Consider the following 23,850-nt stretch of genomic DNA (forward strand, 5'->3'; position numbering starts at 1 on the left):
CAGATCATAGCTGACCTTCAACCTCAACTCCACTTTCCTGCCCGATCCCCATATCCCTTGATTCCCCTAGACTCCAAAAATGTATCTTTCTCAGCCTTGAATATACTCAACGAATCAGCATCCACAGCACTCTGGGGTAGAGAATTCCAAAGATTCACAACCCTCTGAGTGAAGAAATTCCTCCTCATTTCAGTCTTAAATGGCCGACCCCTTATCCTGAGACTATGCCCTCTAGTTCTAGACTCTCCAGCCAGGGGGAAACAACCTCTCAGCCTCTAGCCTGTCGAGCCCCCTCAGAATCTTTCAATGAGATCACCTCTCATTCTTCTAAACTCCAGAGAATATAGGCCCATTCTACTCAACCTCTCTTCATAGGACAACCCTCTCATCCCAGGAATTAATCTAGTGAACCCTCATTGCACCGCCTCCAAGGCAAGTATATCTTTCCTTAGGTAAGGTGGATCATGTGGAGTACAAACGCCGGCATAGACCAGTTGGGCTGAATGACCTGTTACTGCGCTGTAGTTCTGATGTAACTTGATGTGTAAAGCACTGGAGAAGGTGCAAAAAATATTTACAACGATGATACCAGAACTGAGAGGTTATAACTATCAGGAAAGATTGTACAGGCTGGGCTCTTTTCTCTGGAAAAGAGAAGGCTGAGGGGTGACCTGATAGAGATCTTTAAAATTATGAAGGGCTTTGATAGGGTAGACGTAGAGAAAATGTTTCTGCTTGTAGGAATCCAAAACTAGGGGTCATAAATAATGGTAGTCACTCATAAATCGAATAAGGAACTTAGGAGATACTCTTTACCCGTAGAGTGGTTAGAGTGTGGAACTTGCTACCACATGGAGTAGTTGAGGCGAATAGCATAGATGCATTTAAGGAGAACCTAGATGAGTACATGAGGGAGAAAGGAATGGTAGGTTATGCTGATTGGGTTAGATGAAGTAGGGTGGGAGGAGGCTGGTGTGAAGCATAAACATCAGCATAGACCAGTTGCGCCGAATGGCCTGTTTTTGTGCTGTAAATTCTACATAATTCTATGACGAGGGACTGAGTGGTGCAGTATATTGGCATACTGTCTTTTCACCTCTGGACTTTAGTTGGAATTAGTCCCAGTTTATGGGATGAACGTTTCCTCTTTCTGATCACTGAAAAGGTCTTAAGTGAACCGTCTCAAATCAGTTCAAATTGATGTGAATCCGCAGCACAAATCATTACCAAATTATGTCATCGATCAGCTTCTTGCCGTGATACAACTTTTTCAGGGACCCAAGGGATCACAAACATGTTGTTCTAACATTATTTGCTCACTTAGAGGATGAAATTCCTCTCTGCGTTTTCTTTTGCTAAATCTATTGATAGAAGAAATTTCATCCCCTTAGGGAGCTAGAAGGAAGACTGCTGTAGGAATTAGAAATTGAACTCTTACACAGTGGGAATTATTCTTCTGAAGTTGAGGAAACTTTGATTTTCTATTGCAGCCTGGGTATTTGGGAGAGTGAGCTAACTATGCTGCTTCCCTCCATTCACCTTTGTAATGTGCAGCCAGTCTTCCTGTAAATCAGCTGCACCATGGTGGGGAAGGGGCTACTATTGCACACATGTGCATGGGCAGACTGGCTGTGACATTTTCGCCAATGTGGAGGTGCAAAAGTTATGATGTGACATCATGATGTTGCGTTATGACACTGAGAAAAACGGCATGATGTCACCACCAAAACGCATTCCTAAACCGGAGCAGTAGGTTTACTGGCCCCAAGCAGACTCAGTATAAAACAGGTTTTCCTGGGTGCCAGTATTAAAAAACACAGGAAGTTCATTTTAATATGGTCTCCAGCTGCATGAGACATGAAACTCACAATATGGGAGCTGGTTGTTGAAGCCCAAGCAAATTACTTTGGTTTTACTTTGTGCTGAATGTGACCTGAGAATATTTGATACTGATACAGGAAGGTTTTATTGTTCGGCACTGACCTTGATGAGCACAAAATTTCACTGAACAACAAAAAAAATACATAGATATATATATAAAACAGTGCTGATTGATACACGTAAATGAAAGTTTGGAAATAATTGATGCATTATTGAGCTCTAACATAAAATGTAAAAAATAAATTTCCAGCTCCAGTTAATAATCCAATTTGACTGTTACATAATACTCCTTGTAAAAGTGTAGCTTGTTTTTGTTGAGCAGCCGCTGTTTATATTGGAATGAACACAGCCTGCAACAGAAGCTATTTCTGCCATGAGTTCCTTTGAATGGTACACAACCTGTTGTGCAAGACCCACACAACCATGTGGCGTGTTAATGTGTATATGAAGGCAACAGCCCATATCAGAGGCCACAAAATTCCAATTGGTCTGCCCAAACAGTGTTAGTGCCAGTCCCTTTGAAAAGGTTTCCTGTCTTTGAAAAAAAGCTGAATGAAAACAAACAGTAGGAGGAAATTTTTAACTTGGAAGAGGCAAAAGGGAACAAAAATAGGAAAGGCACACATTAGACATGTACGGTAGGGAACTCTTCTCTGGAGAATGTTATGTCCTTGTTTGTGTTCCCACTGGGATTCCCTTCAGCTGAAACTACTTTATTTTGTTTTGGAACAGTGGAGTTTCCATTGTATATGAAAGACTCAGCTGCCTTGCTGGCATCTGCTCCATCTCACAGCTGAGTCAGTGCCAGCAAAGTCCTGAAGCTACATATAACAGGAAAGAGCTGCTGCATTCTCCAGCTGTGTATCTGTCTCTCACGTGAATACAGGCTGTTGCGATACTGATCTGCCTCCTTAGAAATGTAGAATTGCTCCATATTTCCACAGCCATCAATTAATAAAGCTTTGACTTCAGAATTGTGGTAGGAGAACACAGCTCTGTTTCCAATTTGCTTTTCTACTAAGCTTCGGTTGGTATTACTCAATACTAACACTGATTGCCAACATACACTTTCCTCAGCACTGCCATCACCCACATCAATGGCTCTAAAATTCCCCAAATAAAAACTTTTATAAAGAGAGGGAAAATAGTCATGATGCTTAGGCTCTAGCAAAAAGAAATTAAAGAAAATTCCCTGCTGCAGTTTATCAGATATCAAATAATATTATTATTTGTCCATTTAATAATACTGATAAAGCTTTGTGCTCTGCTCCCTTCCTTAATTGATGTCACTTCCTCTAGTCTTGCTGTGATACCCTCCAATTCCTTTAATGCTTCTTATGGCTCCTGATACTATACTCAGTTATTGTAACATGTTTCTGGTTCTTATGGTGTTGATTTTCACTTCCTGTGACCCTGTTCTTGGTTCATGTTGTACTTATTTTCAGTCATGGAAACAGTTCTCCACATAGGGAGTACTCAATTCCTATCACTTAGTTAAACATACTGAGGGGAAATCCTCCAATGGCCTGGGAGCGGGCTGGAATTTTTTCTGTGGGCCCAGGGAGGACACTACTAGTCCTCCTGGGCCACAAAAATAAAATTTTCTTTGGCCCTTTTATGAGCGGCCTCTGATGGCCCATTTAAGGACTGCTGGTTAGGCTGTTCAGTGCCTATTACAAATAAGCTGAGTATGCACAGCACACACTCCCCATTTGCACCTGATATTTGCCATCGAGATCCTGCATCTAGCATAGGACCTCGATTTGCATATTTATGCAGCTTGCACCTATTTTGGGCAGGGGGGCTGCTTGCCCATAAACAGGCCCATCTATAAATTGCATCAGGTGGACCTAGAGCGTCAGTGGGGCAGCCAAGGTGCCTCACCCCCCAATTTTCAACTGCTGGCCACCTGCTTTTCAGGCGAGAAATGGGCGACTGCCAGTTGAAAGTTCCCCCCACTGTTGTAAAGTCTATTCATATTTGGATTTCAAAGCAGATGATGTGAATTGTGCTGCCGAACAGCCACAAACTGTTTGAAGAGTGTTTGAGAGGCTTCAGTTGTTTAGAAGGAGTTAGGTTCTCGCTCCTGTTGTACGTTGTTTTACCTTTCTGGTTCAAGGAGTCAGAGGTTTATTTCAACATATGATTTCCAGCATCACTGGGCCAGGCTGATTCAGCCACTGCTTTCCCATCTCTTCGCCATGGCTGGTGCTGCATAACATAACATAACAATGGTGCTGTTCTCTGAATCCATCCATATCTTTGCTATCTGTTAGCTGTTTTAGCATTGCAATTCATCTTGTCGTGTGTGTGTGAAGTAAAATTCAAAATAAAAATGATTTTTCAAAATACATACAAGTACTTGCCCCCATAGCAAGCACCAGTCTGTGTCTGAGATTTGGGTTTGATCTCCTGTTTCAGAGCTAGCTAAATGGACCTACTGGAGAAGGACAGTGTTTAATCTGCTTTTTCTGATTTTTTTTTCTCTCCTGACAGGGAAAGCAACCGTCAATCACTCACATGCCCCGTGCTCAGAGCCGTGCACCCAATTTGTGCTTTGAACCCATTAGAAATATTTCACGTTACACATTATCTTCATCTTGATTATATCTTGTTCAACAGCCACAGCAACATTTTGCGCTTCAGCAGTTTGATTCAATGTGGTTTGTGCCATCACATTGCAATGCCTGACAAACAAACATGGTTGTTAAGCATTTTTTTCATAGAGAGAGACAACTTTAAAGAAAAATATTGGTCAAAATTATTTTTTAAAAATTTACTTTTAACATTGGATTATACCCCTTGGGAGCAAGAATCTGTTCCCCCCCCCCAGAAATTATTCTTCATGGTTTGGTAAAATTTAATTAAATGACTCATGGTAAAATTTAATCAAATGGCAATCAAAGGTATTAAGGGATATGGGCCAAAGGCGGGTATATGGAGTTAGATCACAGATCAGCCATGATCTTATCAAATGGCAGAGCAGGCCAGAGGGGCTGAATGGCCTACTCCTGTTCCTATGTCCCTATGACTCCTTTTACTGATATCCACTTCCTGCAGCCATTGGCATTAGCCAATAGAATGGGGTTGGTTGTCATTTGATGAAGTTGACTGAACCAGGATATTGCCAGTCAAGGTGCTCTATCTGGAAGCCCCAGCCAAGAGATGTGCTGGGGCTTCCAGATAGAAATGCGTGAGCTGAAATTCCTCAAGGGTTTTTTTTTTACTGGTGCAACTCCCCAGATTATAGTGGATACCTGGTTGTGCCATTTCCGGGAGTTTCCAACTTGCCTCGTCAGAAGCAATACCTCTGGTTGCACCTTTCCAAGGCAAGTGTCAGGGGGTGGAGCCAGGGACCGGGACTCACTAGGTCGGGAGTTCCCACTAGCCTGGCTAAGTCGAGATCCAGCATATGTCTGGAAGCCAGTATGCCAGATAAGTTGAGGTGTACCTGCTTCCCGATGGGCAAAAGTGGACCCCACCAATAGGGTCCAGGTCAGGGAAGTGACCCGGATCCCTGCAAAAGAGGGCATTTTTTTTAAACTGCTGGGATCGCGTCCTGAGGAATTTCAGGGCTGTGGTTTCAGAAGAACTGAATTGATGTCAACAATGTAGCTTCTTGACACATGTTAAACGTAGCAAGGTGTTAGCTTTGGCTCAGTGGTAGCACTCTCACCTCCGAGTCATGTACCACTCCAGAGCCTAGAGCACATAATCCAGGCTGACATTTTTCGGATGAGACGTTAAAACAAGGCCCTGTCTGCCCTCTCAGGTGAATGTAAAAGACCCCATGGCACTATTCGAAGAAGAGTAGGGGAGTTCTCCCGGTGTTCTGGCCAATATTTATCCCTCAGCAAACATCACTAAAAGAACATTATTTGGTCATTTATCTCACAGTTGTTTGTGGGACCTTGCAGTGTGCAAATTAGCTGCCGGATTTCCGTACATTAAAACAGTGACTACATTTCACAAATACTTCATTGACTGTAAAGCGCTTCGGGACGCCTTGAGGTCATGAAAGGCGCTATATAAATACAAGTTCTTTTTTATTTTATTTTCTATTTTATTTTACCCAAAAAAAACTATATCAGACATTGTCAATAATATTCAGACAAGCTCAGTCATCAATCTTATTGAGGTCCGCATGGGACTATAACCTCAATCCTGGTATTATACCAGGATATACATATATGACAGCAGCATTGTAAGATGTAATGAACTTGTTGTACATGAGTATTATTTTGAAGGTTAAGCTATCCTGACCTTTTAAAGCCAAAAAGACCAAAAGCTCTAACTCCTGAGGTCATTAATAGACTAATTGCTGTTGGTGAGAGAAGTTTACAGATTGGCAGGTGCTCGTAAATCTCCAACTCCAGATCAAAAGAAACCAGCATGACATGCAGGGCACAGGAGTTTTACTTATACATATAGATATATATAATGAGTCTCCCACAGTGCTGCTCATGGCAAGTCAGAGGATGTGCCATTTTATAAGGACTGGTGTATTAAAGCATATAATGCTCAATTAATTACTCTGTCAAAGTAGGTGTATTTTGCTTTAAGATTACAATATTTAATTGCTCTGCATATTTTAAACTAATGCTTAGGTTGACCTTAGGTCAATCTAGCTTTTTTTTTAAGTGTTTAAGGGCTCAAACTCTAATTGTTGTTAAGTAAACAGAGGTCACTCAATGTAGTTATTTAGTGAGGGAACACTGGAGATTAGAAGGTATTCATCATTTCAGGCTGTGGAGTACGCACACAGCATTTTAAGATTTATTTGCATTTGTAACAAAGGATCCAATTTTAACCATGAGCGGAAATCAGGCAGGAAGGGAGGAGGGGCCGAAGCAAGCATCAAACCCTACTAACCTAGGCATTGTGCGGCTCAGGCGATTTTAAATCCTGAGTCACATCTGCATGCTGCTGGTCAGCTACCCACTAGAAACAGATGGGAAGTGGCAGCTCGTCGGTGGGTGGGAGCGGAATTTTGGGTGGCAAGAGCCATCAGCTGGCACTAAAGGAATGGGTGGGGATTTCAAGAGGGTCTCGTGAGAGGGAAGGGGGAAGCCTGGGACAGAGAAGGCCTAACTTTCCTTGTGGGGCACGAGAAAACTAAAATAAAAAGTTTTAAAAACTTACCTGTTTTGGGTCTTTCCTGGCCCCAGCTCCTCTTCCTGCTATCCACAATAGCTTTCCTGCTCAGATCACAGTTAAAGTTGCAGTCGGGATCCGATAACATCATCAGACCCAGATCTGCATATTTAAAGAAAGAGCCCTCCGGCTTCAGGGGGCGTACTTGCCGCCTGCTCAGAAGTGCAGATTGAAATAGAAGACAGTGGGGTCAGTGCGGGATATCAGTGGGTAAGTCACCCAGCTAATGTTAAGAGCCTGCACACCTGGTTGCTGCAAGGTGGGTAAGGTTAAAATCACCCCTAAGGTGCAGCATCTGTAGTGTGATGGCTGCATGTGCTGACATACCATTTTTAATATATAAATTTTTGGGGCAGACTTGATGGATCAGCTTGTCTTTTCCTGCCCATCATTTTCGTATGTTCGTATATTGGGCCGGAACTTGCTCCGACCGGTGTGGCAAGGCTCTCCTCACATCCTGCGGATAAAAAGTACAAAGATACTTACTGCGTGGCCCATGACGTCCACTTGCTCCATTTTGAATTCTTCTCAAGTGGTGTGCCCTGAGATCGGAGCGCCTGAGGTAAGGAGCGGACTTGTTCGGAGTCGGGGGCAGTGTGTCGGAGCGCCGGACTAAATAAAGAGCGAGGCCCGGGGAGTAGGCCTCAATCAGAGCGCCTGAGGTAAGGAGCGGACTTGTTCGGAGTCGGGGGCAGTGTGTCGGAGTCGGGGGCGGTGTGTCGGAGTCGGGGGCAGTGTGTCGGAGCGCCGGATCAGCGATAAAGAGTTCAGGGCTTCAAGGAGCGAGGTAAGACAATCAAAAGTGACGTCAGCACAAGGGGAGGAGCTGATTGACTGCTAGCTAGTGAGGGTTTCTTTTACCGTCTTTTTTTAAGTCTTTAGTTTATTTCAGCTGCAGCTGCTGGAGGCACGAAGTCACAGCCAACAGGTAAGTGATTGGCTGGTGACTGGTAAGTAGTTTTTCTTTCCTTTTTTTTTCTTGACATTGTAGTTGTTGTTAAGCTAACTTAAGGGTTAAGTCATGGCAGGAGATCCCAGACCCGTGTCATGTTCCTCTTGTGGGATGTGGGAATTCAGGGATCCTTCCTGTGTCCCTGGTTCCTTCACCTGCGGGAAGTGTGTCCAGCTGCAGCTACTGTTTGACCGCTTGACGGCTCTGGAGCTGCGGATGGACTCACTTTGGAGCATCCGCGATGCTGAGGAAGCCGTGGATAGCACGTTCAGTGAGGTGGTCACACCGCAGATAAAAATTACTGAGGGAGATAGTGAATGGGTGACCAACAGACAGAGGAAGAGTAGGAAGGCAGTGCAGGGGTCCCCTGCGGTCATCTCCCTCCAAAACAGGTATACCGTTTTGGATACTGTTGGGGGAGATGGCTCACCAGGGGAAGGTGACAGCGGCCAGGTTCATGGCACCGTGGCTGGCTCTGCTGCACAGGAGGGCAGGAAAAAGAGTGGCAGAGCTATAGTGATAGGGGACTCGATTGTAAGGGGAATAGACGGGCATTTCTGCGGACGCAACCGAGACTCCAGGATGGTATGTTGCCTCCCTGGTGCAAGGGTCAGGGATGTCTCGGAGCGGCTGCAGGACATTCTGGAGGGGGAGGGTGAACAGCCAGTTGTCGTGGTGCACATAGGTACCAACGATATAGGTAAAAAACGGGATGAGGTCCTACAAGCTGAATTTAGGGAGTTAGGAGTTAAACTAAAAAGTAGGACCTCAAAGGTAGTAATCTCAGGATTGCTACCAGTGCCACGGGCTAGTCAGAGTAGGAATGACAGGATAGCTAGGATGAATACGTGGCTTGAGAGATGGTGCAAGAGGGAGAGATTCAAATTCCTGGGCCATTGGAACCGGTTCTGGGGGAGGTGGGACCAGTACGAATTGGACGGTCTGCATCTGGGCAGGACTGGAACCAATGTCCGAGGGGGAGTGTTTGCTAGTGCTGTTGGGGAGGGTTTAAACTAATGTGGCAGAGGGATGGGAACCGATGCAGGAAGTCAGTGGGAAGTAAAGTGGTGACAGAAACAAAAGGCAGTAAGGGAGAGTGTACAAAACATGACCGGACAGATGGTCTGAGAAAGCAGGGCAAAGACCAAGGGAAGTCTAGATTAAACTGCATTTATTTCAATGCAAGAAGTCTGATGGGCAAGGCAGATGAACTCAGGGCATGGATGGGTACATGGGACTGAAACATGGCTAAGAGAGGGGCAGGACCGGCAGCTCAATGTTCCAGGGTACAGATGCTATAGGAAAGATAGAGCAGGAGGTAAGAGAGGAGGGGGAATTGCGTTCTTGATTAGGGAGAACATCATGGCAGTAGTGAGAGGGGATATATCCAAGGGTTCGCCCACTGAGTCTATATGGGTAGAACTGAAAAATAAGAAGGGAGAGATCACTTTGATAGGATTGTACTACAGACCCCCAAATAGTCAACGGGAAATTGAGGAGCAAATATGTAAGGAGATTACACACAGCTGCAAGAAATATAGGGTGGTAATAGTAGGGGACTTTAACTTTCCCAACATTGACTGGGACAGCCATAGCATTAGGGGCTTGGATGGAGAGAAATTTGTTGAGTGTATTCAGGAGGAATTTCTCATTCAGTATGTGGATGGCCCGACTAGAGAGGGGGCAAAACTTGACCTCCTCTTGGGAAATAAGGAAGGGCAGGTGACAGAAGTGTTAGTGAGGGATCACTTTGGGACCAGTGATCATAATTCCATTAGTTTTAAGATAGCTATGGAGAATGATAGGTCTGGCCCAAAAGTTAAAATTCTAAATTGGGGAAAGGCCAATTTTGATGGTATTAGACAGGAACTTTCAGAAGTTGATTGGGAGAGTCTGTTGGCAGGCAAAGGGACGTCTGGTAAGTGGGAGGCTTTCAAAAGTGTGTTAACCAGGGTTCAGGGTAAGTACATTCCTTATAAAGTGAAGGGCAAGGCTGGTAGAAGTAGGGAACCTTGGATGACTCGGGAGATTGAGGCCCTAGTCAAAAAGAAGAAGGAGGCATATGACATGCGTAGGCAGCTGGGATCAAGTGGATCCCTTGAAGAGTATAGAGATTTCCGGAGTAGAGTTAAGAGAGAAATCAGGAGGGCAAAAAGGGGACATGAGATTGCTTTGGCAGATAAGGCAAAGAAGAATCCAAAGAGCTTCTACAAATACATAAAGGGCAAAAGAGTAACTAGGGAGAGAGTAGGGCCTCTTAAGGATCAACGAGGTCATCTATGTGGGGAACCACAAGAGATGGGTGAGATCCTAAATGAATATTTGACATCAGTATTTACGGTTGAGAAAGGCATGGATGTTAGGGAACTTGGGGAAATAAATAGTGATGTCTTGAGGAGTGTACATATTACAGAGAGGGAGGTGCTGGAAGTCTTAACGCGCATCAAGGTAGATAAATCTCCGGGACCTGATGAAATGTATCCCAGGACGTTATGGGAGGTTAGGGAGGAAATTGCGGGTCCCCTAGCAGAGATATTTGAATCATCCACCGCTACAGGTGAGGTGCCTGAAGATTGGAGGGGAGCAAATGTTGTGCCTTTGTTTTAGAAGGGCGGCAGGGAAAAGCCTGGGAACTACAGACCGGTGAGCCTGACATCTGTAGTAGGTAAGTTGTTAGAGGGTATTCTGAGAGACAGGATCTACAGGCATTTGGAGAGGCAGGGACTGATTAGGAACAGTCAGCATGGTTTTGTGAGAGGAAAATCATGTCTCACGAATTTGATTGAGTTTTTTGAAGGGGTAACCAAGAAGATAGATGAGGGCTGTGCAGTAGACGTGGTCTACATGGACTTTAGCAAAGCCTTTGACAAGGTACCGCATGGTAGGTTGTTACATAAGGTTAAATCTCACGGGATCCAAGGTGAGGTAGCCAATTGGATACAAAATTGGATTGACTGGTTGTAGAGGGTTGTTTTTCAAACTGGAGGCCTGTGACCAGTGGTGTGCCTCGGATCGGTGCTGGGTCCGCTGTTATTTGTTATTTATATTAATGATTTGGATGAGAATTTAGGAGGCATGGTTAGTAAGTTTGCAGATGACACCAAGATTGGTGGCATTGTGGACAGTGAAGAAGGTTATCTCGGATTGCAATGGGATCTTGATAAATTGGGCCAGTGGGCCGATGAATGGCAGATGGAGTTTAATTTAGATAAAAGTGAGGTGATGCATTTTGGTAGATCGAATCGGGCCAGGACCTACTCCGTTAATGGTAGGGTGTTGGGGAGAGTTATAGAACAAAGAGATCTAGGAGTACAGGTTCATAGCTCCTTGAAAGTGGAGTCACAGGTGGATAGGGTGGTGAAGAAGGCATTCAGCATGCTTGGTTTCATTGGTCAGAACATTGAATACAGGAGTTGGGATGTCTTGTTGAAGTTGTACAAGACATTAGTAAGGCCACACTTGGAATACTGTGTACAGTTCTGGTCACCCTATTATAGAAAGGATATTATTAAACTAGAAAGAGTGCAGAAAAGATTTACTAGGATGCTACCGGGACTTGATGGTTTGACTTATAGGGAGAGATTGGATAGACTGAGACTTTTTTCCCTGGAGAGTAGGAGGTTAAGGGGTGATCTTATAGAAGTCTATAAAATAATGAGGGGCATAGATAAGGTAGATAGTCAAAATCTTTTCCCAAAGGTAGGGGAGTCTATAACGAGGGGGCATAGATTTAAGGTGAGAGGAGAGAGATACAAAAGGGTCCAGAGGGGCAATTTTTTCACTCAAAGGGTTGTGAGTGTCTGGAACGAGCTGCCAGAGGCAGTAGTGGAGGCGGGTACAATTTTGTCTTTTAAAAAGCATTTGGACAGTTACATGGGTAAGATGGGTATAGAGGGATATGGGCCAAGTGCAGGCAATTGGGACTAGCTTAGTGGTATAAACTGGGCGATATGGACATGTTGGGCCGAAGGGCCTGTTTCCGTGTTGTAAACTTCTATGATTCTATCAACGTAGGCCCTCATGCGCATGCATGGACAGTGAGAATGGAAGCCCTGCCCACAAGTAGGCAAGTAAAACTCATTCATTTAAAGTGACATTGCGTATGTTAGTGTAAATAAAAAATTAACATATCTTATAAAAAGGCAAGGAAATGATTTATAATGTACTGAAACATACAGAAGTTAAAAGTTTTTTTGAAAATTAATTTTTTTTTAATGATCAAAAAATATTAAAATAATAGTTAGACATTCCACATTTTGAAAATTTAATTTTTTGTTGTTTTACAGTCATTATAAGTCACTGCACTTTTAAAAAGTAGTGTAGGTATTTTCAAGCGAACGTTCTCGTGGCTTAAGTATCTTCGTTCCAGCTGGGCAGATGGGTAAATTTACTGATGTTTGCTGATTGTATTGATTGTAACATAGATGGCCCTTTAATTCGTAACTGTCAAAACGCCGTTGAACCAATCGGAGCAAGTTCGCGATTTCCGGGTTTTACCGTGCATGTGCGCATTTGCAAACTTGCTCCAATGGATTCGACGGTGGTTGGAGAGGACGCCATTACGGAGCGGCATCTCAGGTATGTAATTTCTGGGCCATTATTACGAGTGAATCTCCAATAGTGTTTTCATGGGAAGTTGGAATGATATACTGTTTTAATATATGATGTGAAATTTATATAGCACTTCCTGTACACATTAACCTTCCTTCTGGTGTCACTTTTTTTGAGTAATAATTTATATGCTAGCATTTGTAAAGTGTGTCCATATTCACCATCACAGTTTGTTGATTCGCTTAAAGTAAAGCAGCGGCAAATCATAACTGAAGCAGTAGGGAACATATTAATCAAAATCAAGGTAATTGGGTAGAAAACTGCCAGTGAGAAGCTTACTAAAATAACCAATCGTGAATGACTGATCAACAAATTTTTAAAAATTAAAAAGGAAAAATAGGTGAATCACTCAAATTAGTACGCTTTTTGAAAAAAAATCATCTGCCAATTGTTTCTCAGTAACTGAAATTTCTAATGTTCAAAATAACATTTTTAAGCAAAATTGAAACACCAAAAAAATCACATATTTCACAACATAATTGCATTTACTCATTGGTTGGTTTTTGAGACTGTTAATTCCTTCCTTAAAGTTTTACTCGAAGGCCTCAAAAGCCTTGGCTTCGATTGAATATTTTTCCCTGGAACAGCTGGAAAGTTACCAACCACATCTTAGTAGAATTTCCCAGCATGTATCTGTGTGGAAGTAAAGGGTGCCTCTTCTCATCATGTGAGGTTTTATAAGATACTTTGTTTATTTGCAAAAGACTTTGAAAAATACTGGCGATTGAATTCTCAAAATTTTATTTCCTGCTTGAAATCTTCTGACAGCCACTGCCTGCCATGATCACCCCCCCCCCCCCAGCCCAGCCCATTCCACTGCCCTTCCCCCATCCTGGCAATAACCTGTGAGGCAAGTCGTCCAAAATTAATTTCTGAAATGGGCGATCTGCCTGTGAAGGCGCAACAGCCGCTGGCAGCCTAAATTATTGAAAGGAGGCCTGGGGCCCAATTTCAGGCCGGCCCCTACGCCTGAAAACAGGTGGGGTGAGACTGTGGCATTGTGGGAGGGAGGGTCTAGTGCAGGTCTCAGTGAGCAAAGCTGTGAAAAAATGGGTTAAGAAATTGTCTGTGCAGCCAGAAATCAGCAAGCAAAGCTTGGGGACTTTTCAAAGCTCTCAAATTCCTCACTTCCACCTGAATTAGTGACTGGGGGAGCAGTCGTGCCTGTTTTATATGGGTCTAACTTTCCCAGGTTGCAGTAGTGGCGTAAAAGGAGGAAATTCCTGGGCCTAGCGTCACCAGGTGAGCGACGTTCCTGTGTATTGAGCCCCCAGTGCTTGGGTAGGCGGATCATAAAGCTGCTAAAAAATTAAGGAAACTCACATCTAGCGCATTAACTGTGTATAAGTCCCATAATGCATTAAACACGAGTTTCCTCAATTTTTTTTAATGCAATAACAGTGTAATAATAGCATTTGCGTTGATGATAGCAAGGAAATGCAGGGACAAAACGTTTTAGAATTCTTAAGAATCTTTTTTCAGAGTCCTTTAACTGAGATTTGGATAGATGTAAACATGGCACCATGGCGTTTCATTGTACTGTTGAGACTTGAAGCTTACTAGTTGAAGCATGTGAACTAAAGAACTGGCCAACAACCCTTTGTAGTTATTGTGGTCCAAGAGGTCTCCAGGCACTGAGCTGTCAATCATGCCGGGTTCAAAGACATAATAGAGCATCTTGAACATGACAACATTTGAAGTGCAACGATTTACACCTTGTCCAGTCCTCACATTCCAAGGAGCTGCTAAATGCTGTAGACAATGAATCATCGACCCCTTTATACAAATATGGTTTCCCCTTTACCTCATTAATTACCAGATCAAACAATTTGGTCTGCTCTTGTGCACACATCCTGACCCTGTTTTAGTTAATAATCTTTTGAGGAGTTTCAGTTTTTTTTTAAATTTTCAGATTACCAGCATCTGTTTTACCCTCAGCTAGTTTAAAATCATTCCCATTTTCCCTACATAATTAAAGTTATAAAAGAAAAAGAAGTGATTTTATCACTTGCAGCAGCGTAGTGCTTACCTTGCATCTCAACAGATTCTGGCCTGTGCTTGTACATCACAGTCTAGTGCGGTCAAAATAAAATGTCTCTGTATTGTTTCTGGACTGCAGTCTGCCAGCTGGGAACCCTCTAGACCATAGAGCAGGAGATGTGAGCCACATGCGGCTCTTTTGTAAAGCTCTTTGAATGCTTTGTTTAGCTGCTCTGCCGACACACTCAGTTCTCATGTGAGATGGGTGGAATAAAAATGGACACAATCAGCCTTAACAAAACATACATCGTTCCTTCCATTCTGTCCCAGCTATCCTATGTATTTGGAATTATTTATAATATATTAACTATTTACTGCTGGGTGTGAGAACTAGTGAGGTCCTCAGTTATGTTGCAATACATTATTGAAAAGTGGGAATTTACACTTGGAATTCACCTTCCTGAAAAATAAAGCTTTCTTTTTTCATCATCCCTGATTTTGCAATGGTAAAAATATTGTTGAGCTGGTCTATACAGGTTCACCTGCAACAGCAGCTCAGGAGGCTTGCCATGCCAAGTTTTGCAATAGGAGTTCCACTCCCTAATTTGAATAAGCTATTGACACATAGAAAAGCTTGCCCAGAGATCCTGGTGGTCTGTAACACACTTGGCTGGGGAACGTAAAATCCCATGAGCCAGCTGCTCGCATTTAAAGGAGTTCTGCTGGCAGAAAAGTGGGCAGCAAAGGGAGATATGTGGGCAACATTGCTGTCTTTGGTGCTAAAGATTCGGAGGTATAGGATATTGATAGTGATGCAAACTTCTGCTTGTATTATGCAAATTGCCTGACTCCAGGAATTCCTAGAAGCTGATACGGTTAAATGAAGTAGAGAGGGAGGCGACTAGTGTGGAGCATAAACACTGGCAAGGAACTGTTGAGCCAAATGGCCTGTTTCTGTGCTGTACATTCTATGTAATTCCGAGGGGGTCAGGCACTTAGATCAACAGTGAGACACAATTCCAGTTCTGCCATAGTTATGGTGGAGTGTGGCATCGTGGATTTTTGGCTCTCGTGTGTGTGGTCCAGAGAACCAGACAAAAAACACTAAATAGTCTTTTGCTGCCTTGTTAAGAAAAAAAGGCCAGACTATTAAATTAATGAACAGTTGAGCTAAAAAATAGTCATGTGACAACCCTGCTCTGTGAGGATGTGTATTTGTATTTGTCTAAACATCCATATATTTGGATCCCGTAGCCTCTCTACACCAGCAGTGAGAGCCCCTTGTTAGTTGGAGCCCAAAGTCTCAATAGCAGCTGATACACTGGTGGTAAGAAAAACTGCATCAATGCTTGGGGGCTCCCTGTAGGATGCTGTGCATTTGGCATTCCCTCCATCATCATCATCTGTCGACTATTGTCGGAGTTGCTGTGACTGTCCCCCACATCTCTTTATTCAAAATCCATGATACTCTACAAATGGTCAAAACCCTTTTCTGCCTGCACATATGAAGATCAGCACTACTGCATGTTGTCTGCTATTCCGTGCATGGAGTTCTGAAGAGTCCCAAAGGACTACATGGAGAGCTTCCGATGATTCATCAGTGCAGTCTTGCATGTAGCCCCTGTAAGATACAAATCTGTATGTCCTTTAGCAGCTGCCCCACCATCCCAAACTGTCCACTACTCTGGTGCCACCTCCACTTGCTCTTTCTCATTGGTACTTGGATCTTCACTCGGTGCTCCTTCCTGAATTTCCCTGTGATTCCCCTGAAATGTATATATCTGCGCTGGTGCTTGTCGACTCTGGAATACTTGATGGGTGCTCTCAAGCTTACATTCACAGGGATAGGAGATGTAGATTAGATTTCAGATTGGATGTCTGAACCAGCATGCTGGAGACAATGAAAGATAGTTTAACATTGTAGTGGTCATTCACACTCTTTGATGCTGTGACGATTTGAACTCAGCAGGGATCATTGTTATGTTAGGTTGGTGGATTCCGCTCATGGATGGGGGTAGTTAATTTGACTAAAAGCTGACACTAGAGTCAATCTCTTGGAAACAGGCTGAGAGGGCAGTCAGGTTTTGTTAAAAGGGAGGCTGTGAGGAGGCAAAGAAGTTAGAAATGCTGGAAGATACCTAGAAGACATTTTGTTCATTGGCAGCCGTGCCTTCAGCTGCTTCGGCCCTAGGAATTCACTCCCCAAACCTCTCCACCTCTCTACATCTCTCTCCTCCTTTAAGACGCTCCTTAAAACCTACCTCTTTGATCAAGCTTTTGGTCATCTGTCCTAATACCTCCTTATGTGGCTTGGCGTCACATTTTGTTTGATAATGCTTCTGTGAAGTGCCTTGGGACATTTTACTACATTAAAGGCGCTATATAAATGCAAATTGTTGTTGTTTATGTCAAATAAGATGACCTACTGATGTGGAGAAGCATAGCATATTCTGTATTTTGTATCATTACGCAAAGAGAAGTTGTACTGGTCAAACTAAGTAAAGCTGACCGTACCGTTGCATGTTCATTCACTGTGAAATAAAGCAGGTTAACAATTCATATCAAACTCATTTCACCAAGCATTCGCTTGGTCCACCTGTGGAGAGATTGAAGAAGTATACTTGTGAAAAACACGAATAACTGGTTCAGGTTACAAGGGAATATTATTGTTACATCCTCAGGTTACACTATCGTACAAGTAGATATAGGACAATGTGAGACAGCTTCCGTAAAAAGTAAGATGTTCAAACCAGCGATTGATAGCAAGAGATCACAGGAAGATTTCTACAGCAGATCCAAATTTGTAACAGAGCCATATAGTGAGTTGGTGAAGAAATATTCAGGACTTGTGAAAGCAACACTTGTAAATGAAAGGAAACCTATACCTTTAGCAAACACCAGGTTGGAGGTGCGACTTCAGAGTCAGTGTTTAGGTTAATAAGTGAAAGATACGGTCAGTGCTATGCTGGCTGTATTGCAGAACTGGCAGCATTTCATTTGCTTAATGCTTGGTGCATGCATAGTCCAGTCATCCACTTGTTTTGTGTAGGCACTAATTGGTTTTTCCTACCTTGGCACTCTTCCTCAGTCCAGAGAACTTTTCCTCACTTGCTCCCATGAGCGATTCATAGAGGAGATAGCATTCATGTGATTGGCCACCTATTGTCTTGTCTGTTGCACTGTAGCCATGAGGAGGGCTCTATTCTGCTCCAGATATGAGCACCATCTTCTCCAGCAGGACTTTCCAGGCTTTTCTCAGTAAATGAGCAGTTCTTGAATCTCCTCCAGCCATCTTCTGGATACAATAGTCAGTTTCCACCAAAACTGGTGCAGCAGCCATTTAAGAGCTGCTGTATTTTGAATTTCCCATTCCCAGGTGATTCAGCACTCTCTCCGCATGTAAAATACATGCAAGGAGATTAAACAAATTATTTAAATTAGCTGAAACTGCAGGATCCAGCAGGGTCATCTCACCACACAAAGCAAGCGTGGCCCATATTTTGAGCCGATCCTGGAATTAGCCCTGATTTTACTGTCATAATGGTTCAGTTTAGCCAGCTGGTGTTGTTCAGGAGATGGATTTTTTTGATCAAAGCAGTGTGTAGGTGAACACCATCCAGAGAATGTTTTTGTTCTAAACTGCTTACCTTCAAACCTGGTTAAGACATTGGAAAGTAATTCACACTCAAATATTGTACAGCCATTTTGTGACATCATCTCAGTCAAGATGCAGAGGAGACCTAAATAGGGGAATCGTATGAAAAGTAACTAATTGTGCTACAAATACCTACTTGTATGAAGCAGAGGTTGAAGAAGATTTGACCTTCTTCCACCTATGTCGAAGGATGTAATTGGTGCTTTCAACAACAGTACTCCCTTTGAAAGCAGAGTTGAAAGGTACCAGTAAAATGTTTGCAATGTCAGGAATTTTCTAAACTGTCCGCAACATGTCACTGCAAGGAAACAGCCTCCTTGGACCTTGGCTTGTAAAAGATAATATCTGTTTTTAAAAGTTTACAGGAGGATGTGGCTGGACGGATTTCACTCACACCCTGCAAACAAAGGTCCTAATGGGCAGCTGATCAAAGTCTAGCAGTAAAACCACTTACAACTTGTCTGCGTTTAAAAAAAAGAGGAAACATTCCATTGCTTTTTCTCCTGGCTGATTAATGTGGTAAATTGGGGAATAAATCAGCTGTAGAAATGTCTAACAGCACTAAAGTCCTCAGAGAACAGCGGACCAGGCATCTGCTCCTCAGTGATTGAATGTCAACAGTTACATGTAAGAAATCAGTGAAAGGACATATTTGTCAAAGACAAAATCAAACGCCTTTCTTTAATAGGATCCAGTATTTAATTCTGATTATAATTAATTAGTCAGCATAATTCATAATGTTTTTCCCTGTAATTGTTTTTGTGCTCATCAAGGTAAAGGATGTTAGCATCAAGGAATGCAACAGTCTGCCATTTAAAGTGTCAGCAGCAATACTCTCAGGTCAGATGTAGCATGGGCAGCTGGAAAGTAAAGCTCCCTCATCTCAGTCCCAATTAACATGCTTTAGTTCCAACCTCAGTAAAGCACTCTCTACTGAACCAATCCAACATTCCCCACATCAATCATTATTTTAGATTCCTTTGCTTAGATGTATCACACTGTATTGAGCATGATTTTAGTGTAATGTTTTTGGCAGCAAAATGGAGCAGAAGCCGTTCCTGACTATTTTCTGCCCCAGGATCGATCCTCCCAAATTTTCTTGAGCTTTTTCGTCCTCCTCATGATCTGTCTGACAGGCCCCGAGTTAGATCACTTACATGTACTGTAAAGAGGGCCAGTGGTGCTGCAGTTCCAAATTTCCTGCTTTTACACTCGCACAGCACTCAAACTAAGTTAGAATGAGGATAAATAAGGTACAGCTGTTATCAGAATCAGTTGAGACAGGCAGAGTGAGGAGTTTGTGAATCTGAAGAGTGTGGAGAGTTTTGGTAGTGATTTCTGCAGCTGGTAATGACTTTTTGCAGCAATTTTTTTTAACCTGGGCCTGCTTCTGACAGCATGAGAACACAAGGAGATTCCCCCCCCCCACCCTCGCTGACCCCACCTCCCACATGAGTGCTTCTCAGAAGCAGTTACAACATTCCCTAGGGGCATACCCTTGTCATGGGGAGGAGGAGAAGCAGCACAGGATGAAGCAAAGGAGTCAGGCAGTATTTAAGGAAGATGTAAACGACCAAATTTATCACCTTTGGCAACACAGCAAGGCAGCAGCGAGATAGGGCCATCCAGTTTTATGGGGTTACTGATTTTCCCAAGGTCCAGAGTCCAATCCACATTGCTTTGCGAGCTCTGACAGTCAACTCCTCAACTACCTCAACAGGAAGGGTTGCACTCCCTGAATGTACACATTGTATCTGACAACATGCAAAGGATCCTACATGTCAACGCAAGATATGCTGGAAGTTGTCTTGGTGCATTCATTGAAATTTGGCCCTGCTTGAGTTTACGTACCATTACCATGGCCATCAATTCTCAATGGTCACTGTCACTTTCTGTGCTTGGCCAGCTCTTCAATGTGCTTCACTTAAATGGCCCAGGTATATTCGATGATTTAGGTTTTGTAACACCACAGTCAGCAAATAAAACGAAAGCCACCTACAAGTCTACAGTAGCTGAAAACATGTTCTTCACCTGTTTGTGTTTTATTTTTACTTTTTACCTAATTCTTTCACTGCTACTTTCTTATCCTCTCTGTCTTAGGGTGTTTCTCCATCTCCTTCAACATTTAGCCTCCCCTGTGTCCTGGTCTCAAGTCCACAGGCCAAATTATCTCCCTTCCTTCTCCCCCCACCTGTGTGATGACTGAGTGCTTCTTGTAGGAAGGTAAAATGGAGAGAGAAATTAACCAATCAGGCAAAACATGGTTCTGAATACTCAAAGGAAAAATATTGAAATCACCCCCCAATAGTGTGTTAGTTTTAACACCCATACAATGGTGTGCTTAAAAGTTGCTATGTGCTTTTCTCTTTTCCAGGATGTTTGTGGTACAGCAGATTGAAAACAGTAATCTGCTCCTCCTGGTGACTGAGGCATACTGTGACTGCAGCATTTTCCCACCAGTCGTGCTGGAACCAAAAGAAGTGAAATATATCCTTTATATAACATATATTGCAACATGCTGTAGTAATTAACTATACAAAACAATCCCAGCTCCTCCAGTCTATCCACGTAATTTAAGTCCCTCATCCCTGGAATCGTTCTAGTAAATCTCCTCTGCACCATCTCTAAGGCCTTCACATCCTTCCTAAAGTGCGGTATCCAGAACTGGACACAATACTCAAGTTGTAGCCGAACCAGTGTTTTACAAGGTTCATCATGACTTCCTTGCTTTTGTACTCTATGCCTCTATTTATAAAGCCCAGGATCCCGTATGCTTTTTTAACCGCTTTTTCAACCTGCCCTGCCACCTTCACTGATTTATGCACTTACACTCCCAGATCCCTCTGTTCCTCCACCCTTCTTAGAATTGTGCCCTCTAGTTTATATTGCCTCTCCTCATTTTTCCTACCGAAATGCATCACCTCACATTTTTCGGCGTTAAACTTCATCTGCCACGTGTCCGCCCATGCCACTAGAGTGTTTATTTCCTCTTGAAGTCTATCACTATCCTCCTCACTGTTCATTACCCTTCCAAGTTTTGTGTCATCCGCAAATTTTGAAATTGTGCCCTGTACTCCCAAGTCCAAGTCATTAATATATATCAAGAAAATGAGTGGTCCCAGCACCGACCCCTGGGGAACACCACTGCACACCTTCCTCCAGTCTGAAAAACAACCATCCACTACTACTCTTTGTTTCCTGTCATTTAGCCAATTCTGTATCCATGTTGCTATTGCTCCCTTTATTCCATGGGCTGCAATCTTAATAGCAAGCCTACCATGTGGCACTTTATCAAATTTTTTTTGAAAATCCATATACACTAATGTTTACACCATATACACTAATATACACACACACACCACATGAGCACTAATTCTTTGAAGAAGTAACAGAAGGAGTAGACAAGGGTAATGCAGTAGGTGCAATATATTTAGATTTTCAAAAGGCCTTTGATAAGGTAAACTCATGGCTATGGTCAGAACATGTGGAATCAGGAGACAGATAGCAGAATGGATAGCAAGTTAGTTACAAAATAGAAAACAGAGAGTAGGGGTTAAAGGTAGTTACTCAGACTGACAAAAGATGGGAAGGGGTATTCCACAGGGATCAGTGCTGGGACCACTGTTGTTCACAATTTACATTAATGATTTGGACTCGGGATTCGGGTTTCAAGAATCAGAAGTACAATTTCAAAATTTGCGGACGACACCAAATTGGGGGGTGTAGTTAATACAAAGGAAGAATGCGTCAAAATGCAAGAGGACATTAATAAACTTGCAAAATGGGCATGTAATTGGCAGATGAATTTCAATATAGACAAGTGTGAGGAGATCTATTTTGATAGGAAGAATAAGAAGGCCACGTACTGCTTGGATAATAAGAGTCTAAACGGGATAGAGGAGCAAAGAGATCTAGGGGTACAGATACACAAATCGCTAAAAGTAGCGACACAGGTTAATAAGGCCATAAAAAAGACAAATCAAGCACTAGGGTTCATTTCTTGAGGGATGGAATTGAAAAGCAAAAAAGTTATGTTAAACTTGTATGGTACCTTGGTTAGACCACACTTGGAGTATTGTGCTCAGTTCTGGTCTTCATATTATAGAAAGGATATAGAGGCATTGGAGAGGGTGCAAAAAAAGATTCACAAGGATGATACCAGAACTGAGTGGGATATCCTCATTTGGAAAGGCTTAACAGGCTGGGGCTCTATTCTCTAGAAAAGAAAAGGCTGAGGGGTGATCTGATAGTGGTCCTTAAGATTTTGATAGGGTAGACATAGAGAAAATGTTTCCACTTGTGGGGGAGTCCAAATCTAGAGGTCATAAATATAAAATAGTCCAATAGGGAATTCAGGAGAAAATCCTTTACCCAAAGAATGGTAAGAATGTGGAATGCGCTATCACAAGGAGTAGTTGAGGCAAATAGCATAGATGCATTTAAGGGAAAGCTAGATAAGCACATGAGGGAGAAAGGAATAGAAGGGTATGCTGATAGGGTTAGATGAAGTAGGGAGGGAGGAGGCTCGTGTGAAGCATAAATGCCGACATAGACCAGTTGGGCCGAATGGCCTGTTTCTGTGCTGTAGTTTCGATGTAACTCTAACATACACAGAATCAGCCCATGTTGTACAGTGCACTGCAGTCCAATGTTTATCTTGACAAACTGACCGGAAGGCTCAGTGCTCTTAAATGTGTTCACCTGATAATCTCTTAAATGCCACTATTCTTCTTAACTCCAGTGTAAATAACACATCCGCTAAGTGTCACCGTATGCGAACGCAGAAGTTAAGGCGTCGACCCGATACATGTCACGCATTCCATCCTGAGGTAAGGTGTACTCCAGGACTAACACTGTTGTACCACAAAAAAGTAGATCCTCATGCATAAGAGTACAATGAGTTGAAATATAGTGTTACAATCTGGCAGTTCTCTCTTTGGTGCGGGTTTTGTTACAGCAGTTTCACCCCAGTATTCAAAGTGGTCCATGACAAACATTTTATAAATCTTACATAAGTTTTTATTTAAAAGCATACTATCTGAGGATATCTGGGGGAACAATGTGTTGGACACCGCTTCCTGCCTGTCCTTCAACCGTTTTCATTCTCATCTAAGATATCAAACACAGGGGGCTCGATTTTAGGGTCGGGTTACCTGCGGGTTTCCAGCGGGGGGCCCCCGAAAATCCCGATCTCCGGTCACGTGACCGGATCGCGACGAAATCCCGGCCACTTCCGGGTACCGCGCTAACGTGCGGGGCTGCGCGCGCAAGCCCCGCTGGTGGGAATCCCGCAGGCAATTAAAGCCAGTGGGGTTCCACTTGAGAGTACTTAACTTGCTCGTTGTGGTCAGTTAATGAGCTGAAGCAGCTGTCAAAAGAGGAAGTGTGGGATTTTAGGTTCAACGCAGTCAGTTTCCCACACTGGGGGAAACAGTACCTTTCAAACCAGGCGTGTTGCAGCCAGCAGCCTGTGGCAGGTGCCAAGGTGCGCTCCACGGGGGAGAGCCCTCACCCACGCAGGAGGCCACCGCGTCACATAGGGCAACCCCTGCCCTCCACCAACCCCCGCCAAGCCAGAGGACAGACCGACACGAAACCGCAGCCCCAGTCCGAGGAC

The 23,850-nt window shown here is 43.3% G+C and overlaps 1 protein-coding gene across 1 annotated transcript in view; it reads left to right on the forward strand.

Annotated features, from left to right (window-relative positions):
* Positions 1-23,850, forward strand: part of cacna2d4a (calcium channel, voltage-dependent, alpha 2/delta subunit 4a) — a 435,940-nt gene that overhangs the window by 407,688 nt on the left and 4,402 nt on the right. The window contains 2 exon segments of the mRNA XM_067999142.1: positions 20,608-20,720; positions 22,980-23,067. Coding sequence (XP_067855243.1) covers positions 20,608-20,720; positions 22,980-23,067 — 201 coding nt within the window.

The sequence above is a fragment of the Heptranchias perlo genome, chromosome 18 (genome assembly GCF_035084215.1).
Source record: "Heptranchias perlo isolate sHepPer1 chromosome 18, sHepPer1.hap1, whole genome shotgun sequence".
Lineage (NCBI taxonomy): Eukaryota > Metazoa > Chordata > Chondrichthyes > Hexanchiformes > Hexanchidae > Heptranchias > Heptranchias perlo.